Source organism: Pangasianodon hypophthalmus, chromosome 16 (assembly GCF_027358585.1).
Source record: "Pangasianodon hypophthalmus isolate fPanHyp1 chromosome 16, fPanHyp1.pri, whole genome shotgun sequence".
In the NCBI taxonomy this organism is placed as follows: Eukaryota; Metazoa; Chordata; class Actinopteri; order Siluriformes; family Pangasiidae; genus Pangasianodon; species Pangasianodon hypophthalmus.
Genome location: NC_069725.1, coordinates 5189228 through 5200562, shown reverse-complemented (window position 1 = coordinate 5200562; position 11335 = coordinate 5189228). Strand labels below are relative to the sequence as shown.

Below are 11335 nucleotides of genomic sequence, written 5' to 3'. Positions count from 1 at the left end.
ATAAAAGATACCGGGGGCGCGCGTGCGCTTCAGTTGAAAGCCACTCCAGACACGCGCACAGGCACCCAGACACACACACACACACACACGCACACGCACGCACGCAGAGCGGGAGAGCGCGAGCCGGAGTGCGTGTGAGCGCGCGGAGCAGGGGCATTAGGATGGTGATCAGGCTGTACGTCGCCTCCTCGTCCGGCTCTCTGGCGGTGAGTAAAGCGTTTCTTACAGATTACCTGGAGTGAGAGCAGATGAAACTAAGTTGACACTGTGTGCAGTCTGTGTGTGTATTAACACCCTATTAACCTGTGGTGTAACATTTATCTACTAGTACAGTACAATAGCAGTGTAACAGTGTAGTAGTATAATAGTGGAGTATAATATTAACCCTGGCTTTATGATAGCAGTGACAAGGGACAGGTGATAAAACAATATGATCTCAATATTATAATAAACTGCATCATGATACACTTTAAAGTCATGGATATACCACTATAATCAAAATCATGGATATACCACTATAATCAAAATAATGGATATACCACTATAATTAAACTCATGGATATACCACTATAATTAAAATAATAGATATACCACTATAATCAAAATAATGGATATACCACTATAATTAAACTCATGGATATACCACTATAATTAAAATCATGGATATACCACTATAATCAAAATCATGAATATACCACTATAATCAAAGTAATTGGATATACCACTATAATTAAACTCATGGATATACCACTATAATCAAAATCATGGTTATAATCAAATTATAATCAAAATCATGGATATAGCACCATAATTAAAATCCTGGATATACCACTCTAATTAAAATCATGGATATACCACTATAATCACTTCTTTACCACTCATTTGGATGTTAATGTCGATTATTTTAGCAGTTATTTCATTTTTTTATTTTATCTTTTGCAAATAAGCAGAAACGACTTACGCTTAGTTCTCCGTAATGAATTGCTGTACTGTTGCCATGAAGCAAAATGATATTTATTGTGGACACTCTCCGAAAAAAAAGGGGAACCTGGAGTGTTACCCTTATCCTCAAGCAGACACCTTGTGTACCTTTAGTATATAGGCTTTGTATCTTTTACCCAGGTGTACACTAACAACAAATGATTTATTTAAAGGTGCATTATATCCATGTTTTCAGGTGAAATATACATATTAAAGGTACAACCACAGCGACAGGAAAAATACCCTTTTTCTGAGAGAGTACAGTGAAAGTGTCGTCAAGCATCATGATACGAATCGATATTAATTAGAAGCTGGTTATTAATGAATAGTTTCGTGTAGTGTAAAGGGTTAAGTGTGCACAGGTGTGTGTTTTGTTTAATAAACGCTCCTAACAACTGTCTGGAATGCCTTTTGTTGTGCTCCAGTGACCTGTGTTCATGATCATGACTCTTCCTCTACAATGCATTTCATTATATAAGCCGGGACACTTAGGTCGAATCTCAGTGTATATGAGTTTTGGAAATCGTCTCCCTCGGGGTGGATCATGAGCGGTGAAAAAGTGCAGAGGTGTAGGCGGTCAAAGTCCGTGTTTACTGGCCTAGCCAGTTGCTAGACTTTAATGATACACATACAAACACACACACACACACACACACACACACACACACACACATAGACACACACTTTACTTAGGAGAAATATTTATCTATTGCCACTATTTAAGTAGCACACATGGGCATGATGCATGTCTGATTCCTAATCCATTCCTCTCCAGGATATTGTAGATCACATTTCATTTCTATAATGATGAGTGATTGTTAGACGTCTCAGACGTGAGCAATATGTGTCCACGTCAGACAATGGGGATTATTTTATTTGGTAATTGTCTGGCTTGTGTAAGCTGTGATTGCTCTTTATCAGATCGAGTGGTTTACATTTCCGTGCTGCATTAGGTAATGGTACAAATGAGTAATGCACCCATTTCCTTCTTCTCCATATTTCTACAAAACTCAGACTTGTTTAGCCAAGGCACTATTTTTAGACCGCTCTCTTTCTCTGTCTCGCAAACACAAACACAATGACTCAATGATGGACGAACTGGTGATTAAAGACAATGCAATTATATTATACACACACACACACAGTACCTGGAAATTTAATTACTATGGAGCAGACATCTGGAGGTCAGGTGCCTGTGGTTTGTGCATGTGTGTGTGTGTGTGTGTGTGTGTGTGTGTGTGTGTGGTCCTTTGGCATGGACACATGTGCTGGGTGTGGTTTTGTGGGATGGGTGTGTGGATAAGAAGGCTGAGAACATGAGGCAGCTGTATGGAGAGAGACAGAGAGACAGTGAAAGAGAGAGAGAGAGAGAGAGATAAACATAGGATAAAACAGATTATGATAATGTTATTGTAAGTGAAAACTGTTAAATATTTTTGATTTATCTCCCTCCTCTTCTGTTTATGCAAAGTTACTTGCCGAGGTCAACACACACACACACACACACACACACACACACACACACACACACACACTACCTATAAAGGGATTGTCCTTCTAAACCCTGACTAACCTCCACTTGTCATCCCTCATTCACCTTTCTCTCTTTTCTGCTTTCTATTTTGTTATTTTTCTCTTTCTCACTCTCTTGCGCTCTCTCTCGCTCTTGCTCTCTCTCTCTCTCAGTCTTTATCTTTCTACTTCGTTACTTAAAAGCCATTTTGTCTGTGTGTACATGCCTATATCAACTAAAGCAGTTCTGTTGGCTGTGTCCAGCAACACAGCGTGCACCGTCAGCACGGAGACAGGAAAGAGAGAGAGTCCATCTGTCCTCTTCACACACACACACACACACACACACACACACACACACAACAAGCACAGCACACTACTCCCTGTTCTCTGTACACATACTGTACACTGGAATCTTGTCAAACATCCCTGCTCCCAAAGACACACCCCTGGTCTCAGTGCCTCAGCCCTGTGTGTGTGTGTGTGTGTGTGTGTGTGTATGTGTGAGAGAGAGAGAGAAATATTATTTCAGTAGAATAGATATTCTATGAACAAAAGCTTTGTTTATACAGCTGATGGAGGAACAATGCTGCATTAATCTCAAGTTCGTTGGTGTATAAAACGTGCTGAACCTGAGCAAAGTAAATCTTTAACCAAACAGCATGTATTACTACACGTTACAACTATGTATTCAAATAAAATTTGTAAAGGTTTAGTTATATAAAAAAGTTTAGTTATATAAAATTCCTTGCTTCCTATGATCTAAAGACATTTCTGTCTATAAATAAAACAATTTGTGGTTCTATTTTGTTTTGTTTTATTTTGTTTAGGGGTAGTGCAACACAGCCTGATATTTTTTCCCTATTATATCACATCCCAAAGTGTTTTATTTATTCCTCTTATACCACAGCAGTTTGCCAACATATAACAATTTAAGATTTTAATTTACTTTAGGCAAAAATGCACTCATGTCATCGAGAAACTGCAGAGCCCTCTGTCCTGACAGATTTACCTTCGACTGTTACAAAGCACTGAATCTGGAGACTCCTTCCAAAAATTCTAAATAAATATCTCCTCACAGAAAACTTCAACAATTACACACATGATAAATTTTCCTATGTTATAACAGCAATTTTCTTATACCATTATTATTGCCAACACTAACAATTTTTATTTATTAAAGAAGAACACAGTGTATTCTTTACCCATTTATAGTTACATTTAATGTTGTGTAACGTCCACGAAACAAGTTAGTTCTTGTAATCACTGACATTATGCTACATTTGACTAGAACTGGCAACTCGCAATTTCCGACCTCTGACTAGGGAAAAAACTAAGAAAACGCCCCTTCAACTCAGAGTTCAGCAAGTGACGTCAAATCAACATGGCTGCTCGCAGCATCAACAGTAAAAGAAGAAACACTTTTTACCTTTACATGTGTTATACTATATATATATATATATATATATATATATATATATATATATATATATATATATATATACATGTATTCGCTTTAGATCAATCAACATACAGACATATTCCCTTATTAAATCCATGACTAAACACTGACTATACAGTTCGCTGTATTGAGGAGGTGAATATACAGAAATCATCACAGTTAGCTGGCCAAATTGTTGCTAATAAAAGAAGAGCATGGAGGTGTCCGTGTTTTTCCCCACTTTGCAGCTCATATGCACGGAGGCTGAAAAAGTTCAGACTTCTCAGGTCCGAGCTAACTCGAATGCAGCATTAGAACAGCTATAAATAGTCACTCAGTCAAAGAAAACTACTATATCAACAATTACACTTGTTTTTAATGTTTAGCATCTGCCATTACAAGTCCCTGTATAAGCTGTTATTATACTATCACATCTAATGAATACTAATTTATCAGTGACAGCAAGTGAATTAGATATTGTCTAGCTCACAGATTTTTTTTTAAGGAGAAAAAATGGAATTGCTGATGTAGAACAATATGGTAGTTTGAAAGCTCCTTCCCAGCAAGGATGACATGCAGTTCAGAAAGTTGCTGCCATGGACTGACGTGTCATCCAGTGTGTATTCCCACTTCACACCCAGTGTTCCCAGGATAGGCTCCGGATTCAGGATGAAGTGGCTGCTCAAGATAATGTATGAATAAATGAAGTGGAAAAGAGATTGTAGTTTTATACTGGTAATGATATGTAATAAATTTTATGCTGTATTATTTTAATATTATGTGTCGTAGCTCTTCATGGATTAGCCCACATACTCATACATGATTTTTCCATTTAGTTCAAATCAGCCATTCCATATTATTCCTCAAAAACCGATAGAGATTAGAACCAAATTACTGTGTTCTCAGTATTATTCATTGATACCTACATGGTTCTAGACATAGTAACAAAATGTGTGTGTGTGTGTGTGTGTGTATGTGTGTCTGCTAGGCCATAGAGTCAACATGTTATTAGTGTGTCTTTATGTGTATCTGTGTCTAGTCCAGCTGCATCCTGTCCATTTTCCCTCAGTTGAGCCCCTGGTGAAGATCAATACCCTCTTCCTGCTTCTCACTAACAGCAACCACAATAGCATCTCTCTGTGATCATTAGGCATGTGTGTGTGTGTAGTTAACAAATTCATCCTTCCACACAGCCAGCACTGTGTGGTTTCATATTAAACCTACACCAGACCTGTTTAACAGCAGCTGCAGGCTAAATCCAGCCCTTTTTTAATTATATACCAGTTAATTAGCAATAATTAAGTTAGCAATAATACCATATCCAGGCTTACTGTACAAGCAAATGGACAAAATACAGCTCATGTCTCGCACTTGGTTTGGATTTCATTACTGGAATTATGCAGTATTTTTGTGTAAGGAATAAAACCCGACAGGGAGTACTGTTACAGGAAAAGAATTTGCGTCACAGTGGTGTGATGCTGTCTGATGTGAAGCAATATTGATTATATTCCTATAACAGTGCATACCAAAATATTTTATTCCTCTTACACCATAGCAATTTGCCAACACTAACATTTATTTATTAAAGAATGACAGCATACTTTTTCCATTTCTAGTTATGTTTAATGTTGTCTGCAAAACAAGTTAGTTCCTGTTAACACTTAGGTTATAACAGCTATAAACAGTTGTTCCCTCACCAGCCTCTCTTTTTCATTTCCTTCGCTGGTAGTTAATAAGACAAAAAATGTGACTTAACAAGCCCTCCATCCAAGACGTTCTCATATTGGAAAACCCAAAGTTGCAGCTTTACCACTGACTGGTGCAAAGTGCTGACACTGGAGACTCCTTCCTTAAATCCTAAATAAACATGTCTTCACCATATCAACAATTACACACATTTTTTATACATTCATATGGACCATCCAAGTCCCTGCGTTAGTTGTTACTATAGAAGCAATAACATATAAGAACATGTGCATTAATGTAAACCTGTTAGTTGCTGGTATAGAAAATGAATCAACACCTGCTGACCAATCAGATTAGAGAATTCAACAGCTCTGTGGTATAAAAGAAAGCGATGTCAAGCTGAACTGGAGAAATTTGTGCGTCCTAATTCAATTCTAACTGCTGCTACGTTGCTCAGTCAGTGTTGTTTTTTGTGTCATCTTCAGGTTATTGATTCAGCTAATGTTATCTCGAGCCAGAGTTCAATATATCTCTATCCAAATAATAAAAAAAAGGGAAATCAATAGCAAACAATGCTCCAGTTAGAAAGAACTGACTAGTTAGAAATGTTTACACTGTTCTTCATGCTGATATTTTGTAGAGTTTGTAATGTATGGATTGAAAAGTGATTAAGATAACTGTTTAATTACTCTCCAAACAGGTTTGTTATGCTATATTATAAGTCTTAGGTGTAGAAACATATCACTGATATTATCCCTCATGATTTTCCCATTCGGTTTAGTTATTAGTGATGTTTAATGTCAGGGGTTTCACATTATTCCTCAGGTAAAAAAGCGTCAGCAGGAGGTCGTAGGCTTCCTGGAGGCAAACCGGATCAGTTTTGAGGAGGTGGACATCACCATGCTGGAGGACCAGAGACTCTGGATGTACAAGAACATTCCAGAAGAGAAACGACCCGAGAAGGGCAACCCGCTCCCCCCTCAGATCTTTAATGGAATGGTCTACTGCGGGGTGAGTATCAAGCAGGTGCAAGGAGACTTTTCAATACTATTAATAAGTAAACCAGATCATAACCTCATCAGTAAACCTAATCCACTTCAGACCTGTATTAATGTACACTACTGGGCAAAAAAAATAAAAATGCCCCAAGCCCAAAATGGCAAATATTAAGCTTTTAATGGTCTTAAAAACAAATCATTGGTCAGGATATTAGCAAGAATTAAACACATGCACTCCTGAGAGCTCCTGTGCCACCATTTGCTTGTTTAGTTCTGCTGCAGTGAACTGTTTGGGGAAAAGCTTAAAACAGGGAAATTCACTTATATAGCCGTCTTGTATGCAAAGGTAAAATCATGATAATGATTAAAATGTTTGATGTAAAATTCAAACTAACTCATGTCTGAGTGTACAAAATTTTCCAAAAATATCTTCTGGGATGTTTTTTCTTAAAAGATTAGTCATTATTTGATCATCTGCCACACCTGATGCAGCCCATCAAGAGCCACAAGCCTTAAACATTTAAAGAAGTCAAAGGGAAAAGCTTCCCATACTAACTTCCTTTATCTATCTGTTTAATTCTTGCTGATTTCCTGACCAATGATTTGTTGTTAAGACCATTAAAAGCTTAATATTTTGCCATTTTGAGCTTGGCCCATTTCTTTTGCTCAGGAGTGTATTTTTGATTTTGCTCTGGGATGTTATTTATTGTTTTGAGCCCTCTGCTGTCTGCAAGGCAAATTGCAATTACAATGAAAACATCTGCTCCTTTTACATTAATACCCCCTTCATTTGCTACAAATACATATACCTTATGTGTTGTTTTTAAGGAAAAGATGCAGCTCTGTCAGGGCTGTGGACCGAACTAATTTCCAGATTGGAAATATGTAAAGTAAACCGAAGCTTGAAATGAAGATGGTGGTGTTGCAAATTATCTTCAGAGAAACTTAAGAAAATGCAAAAGAAAATTACAGATCTAGAAAGACGTCAACAATACAAAGCAGACCTTTTAGCTATTGTGTATGCCTGAATACTAAACCAGTTCTGTAATGTTATTGAAAGTTCAAATTAAACGTACATTGTCCATTAGCCATCGAGTGTTTCTTTGTGTTAATGTGACAGTTGTATAAATGAGGGGAAAGAGCACTCAGGATAAAGCTAATGACTGCAATAAGCCAAATTGGTTTCTGTAATTATTCACAATCAATAATATAAACTGACATGACATGTTCAAATGCATTAATAGCCTGTTAGTATGAGGATTTATTATACACTTGACCTAAACCAGTGACTTCAGGATGGAGGGCTTTGAGGGGGTTGTTCCTGGATTTCTGCTATCTTGTTTAGCCAATAACAAGCCTGCGTGGTATTTATCATGCTCTTTCTCTACCAATCACATGATCAGAATTGCTATTTCCTTCCTCTGGCTGTGGTGTGAATTTTCCAACCTCTGTTTTTAACCAGTAGAGCTCAACGTTGTGAAGTTTCCATCTGATTTTGCAGAACATGCACAAACATACACTGAGCATGCTGACTTGGTGCATCGAATAATGAGACCTAGTGTCTTGGGTATTTTGTGTCAATGCACTGGCTAAATGAACAGGAAGCTAGATTAGCTGATTAGAATTGAAGTGTAGTAGAATAGAATTTGTCTTTCGGTCTGAGCAATACGTTTTATGTGAAGCTGTGATCTCAGATTTAAAGCTTTCCATAACACTTATACTTACAGTTGCACTCACGATCAGTGTGTGTAAGTGTTTGTGGATGACTAATGGCAGTATTAGTTGCATTTTGCAGCTTGTGAAACACTGCTAATCTTTATGCCATAGAGACAAGCATATTACAACCATACTGAAACAGAAATTAGTATTAAATGAAATGACTGTCTAAGAAAATTGACGTTAAAACTCCAAGAGTTTAAAGTGGCAGTTTATAATTTGCTTTTAAACTTGTAATCATCACATAACTTCTTGAAAATCTGATCCTCTGTATTGCTATGAAATTTGGGTTCTTTTTATTTTCATAATATTAGACCTCCATTTACATTTTTCTGGCTCTCAAATAAACTCCGCCCTTCCAAAGCCGATGTGGTTGGCTCTGCTTCTTTTCCTTAAAAGACAACTCACAAGGCAGATATTGTTTTAATAAAGTGGTTAAAGAAGAAGAAAGCTTTGGAATGTTTTCATCAGTGGGAGCAAAAAATGACAAACTGCTCCTTTAATGTTGCATTTTGTTCTTTCAGGATTATGAAGACTTCTTCCTGGCTAAAGAAGCCAACACAGTGTTTTCTTTTCTTGGCCTCAACTCTTAAGCCTCAGGGAAGGTACAGAAACACATCTCTCTTTCCCTCTCTCTCTCTCTCTCTCTCTCTCTCTCTCTCACACACACACAGTACTCAACTTATGTGATCCCTCAACTCTTTCACCCCTTTGCATCCTGGAGTGTTTCGGAAATTTATTTTTCCCAGCTGGTTCGGAAGAATCTAATATTAAACGACAATCTGAAAAAAAAGGAATCACCACACTTACCCACTATCCTCCCTGTGCCTGGAAGATGGATATGAGGCAGTAATAGTCACGATATTTGGTGCTGAATGTCAGCTGGTTTCATAAGAATAAGCAATTATGAGAAGAATTCAATTTTCCAGAATGTCCGCTTGTAACCTGGCTCCATGTTTGAGACCAATCTGATTATCTGTCCCGGGAGAGGTCCATACAGTGTGCTGCACAGTGTGCTGATGCTATTTAACTAATAATAGTAACACTGTAGATCTAGGATGTTTAATATGAGATGTATTTGACTCTAGATTCTCATGTGGCTCGCTGGAAATCCCCAGTTCGAATACGGATGAGAAATGTAACTAAGCTGGAATATCGTCTTGTCTTCAAGTCTAACTCTGATTTCTGCAGGATGCTGAATCTGAGGGTGTGTGAATCGCACTCCAGCGCTGAAGCACCGTGGAGCTTCACGATTTGTGATTATTCTCTCTTCATGAGAGGATGAAGCCGTCACTGCCAGCTATGCATCTGCCAATTACGCAAACCTCCTCACCTTCAAAGAGACTTCTGCATACACAAATACACACATTTAGACTAATGAGACAGCGATGCCAATTAGTCCAGTGTTTGTGTTGTTGCATGAAATGTCTTATATAGCATTCGCACTGACACAGCTTGTGTAATGTGTGTATCACTGTGGGTTTTTTTAATCTATGACAATCACTGTATGTATTTGTATGTATCGCTATACAATATGTGAGATTGTACTGTATGTTTGTGATGTTTTATGTGTTCTCTATGTGCGAGTGATTCTGTTGGAGCAAATGTCAGCAGTACAATAAAAAAAATTGGACATTGAATGAAAAGTGGATGAACCAAACAGGGAGAGTTGAGGCAAATAAGGAAATATGTTTGGCTCCAGGTGTCGTGTTGTCCTTATAAAAGCTTTGATATCCATTTGAGATCAGGCCAGAACTCATGATCTCATCATCCAATACAGGAAACACAAGCAAAAATCTCACTAGTCTGTATTTCCCCTGTCTACACCCATGCTACATGTGACCACACTGAAAGAAGCACACTATAATCTTTATTATTAATTTCCAATGTTGGAAATTGTAAAGTTGTAGCTTTAACTCTGACTGTTACAAAACGCTGACACTGGAGACTCCTTCCAAAAAATATTCAATAAACCTCTCCTCACATAAAGCTTCATTGTATCAATGATTTTTTTTTTTAAATCTCTTTTTATGGAGCATCCACCATACAAGTTCCTGGTTAAGGTGTTACTATGGGAACATATTATAACATTAGTACATTAATATTAACCTTGCAGCTGGCAATGCTGTCAGAGCTGCTGTCATAGAAAATTAATCAACACCTTCTGACACATTGATATTTAGCAGGAAAAGTGAAGACAAAAAAATGAAAAATTTGGAATAATACATTTTGACCAGACGATTTTTAAGTAAAGCATTCACAGTCGCACACGTCTAGTGCTAAGTGTAAAGGCTGTCTTTCCCAGGTTAAAATGTGTGACTGCATTAATCAGGAATTATGACACTGTCTTATCACTTTAACAGAGAGGTGATACATGCAGGCAATTTGTGAAGAATGGCTTTATAAATAACCAAGCACCAATGGAATAACTGCTACAGGCGTTATTATATAATCAGCTCTGTTATGTATTTAAATGCTCATCCTTGGTTTTAAAAAGCATAATTAGTTCAGAAATGTTAGGATTGTCACCACGCCTACTCAACTTTCTCTACATGCATATAGAGAACACTAATATGTAGAATTACCTTTGTGATTTGTGATGCGTGTTGAAATTAAATGGGATTACATGGCAATCATGATCCACATTCTAACTAATAAGCAGTGACAGCATCAGAAATATTTTACAGCAGGTGCTTTGGAGGATCAGAATTATCAGAATTATCTGGAGTGGTAACTAATACCCAGAACACAATTAACTGGATGCAGACAAAAGAGATCTTGATGAATTTATAAGATATTGTAACTGTATTATTAAATATTTTTTTAGAGCCTAACTGTGTTATAACATACATAGATGCAATAAACAAGTATTAAGTGATCATAAATCACAAATATTTTGTGAGCTGCAGAACCTCATAGCACCCCCAGGGCAGAAAAGGTAAGAACAGATCTAGCTGCTTTGCAGACCATATGCAGGGAGTGGACAAAATAACTGGAAACA

At 37.4% G+C, this 11335-nt stretch overlaps 1 protein-coding gene across 1 annotated transcript; it reads left to right on the top strand.

The window, feature by feature from the left end:
• Positions 1 to 29: 29 nt before the first annotated feature.
• sh3bgrl2 (SH3 domain binding glutamate-rich protein like 2) lies at positions 30 to 10323 on the top strand. Its single transcript, XM_026944927.3, has 4 exons — positions 30 to 206; positions 6446 to 6631; positions 8859 to 8939; positions 9526 to 10323. Exons 1-3 carry the CDS (start codon positions 162 to 164, stop codon positions 8925 to 8927), a joined length of 300 nt encoding a protein of 99 aa, XP_026800728.2. The 5' UTR covers positions 30 to 161; the 3' UTR covers positions 8928 to 8939; positions 9526 to 10323.
• The last annotated feature ends 1012 nt before the right edge of the window (positions 10324 to 11335 follow it).

Excerpts from the sequence above, each read along its gene's own strand:
- sh3bgrl2 (XM_026944927.3), top strand. The coding sequence starts at position 162 with ATGGTGATCAGGCTGTACGTCGCCTCCTCGTCCGGCTCTCTGGCG. Across the intron at positions 207-6,445 it reads CCTCGTCCGGCTCTCTGGCG|GTAAAAAAGCGTCAGCAGGA; the intron begins GTGAGTAAAGCG and ends ATTATTCCTCAG. Across the intron at positions 6,632-8,858 it reads ATGGAATGGTCTACTGCGGG|GATTATGAAGACTTCTTCCT; the intron begins GTGAGTATCAAG and ends TTGTTCTTTCAG.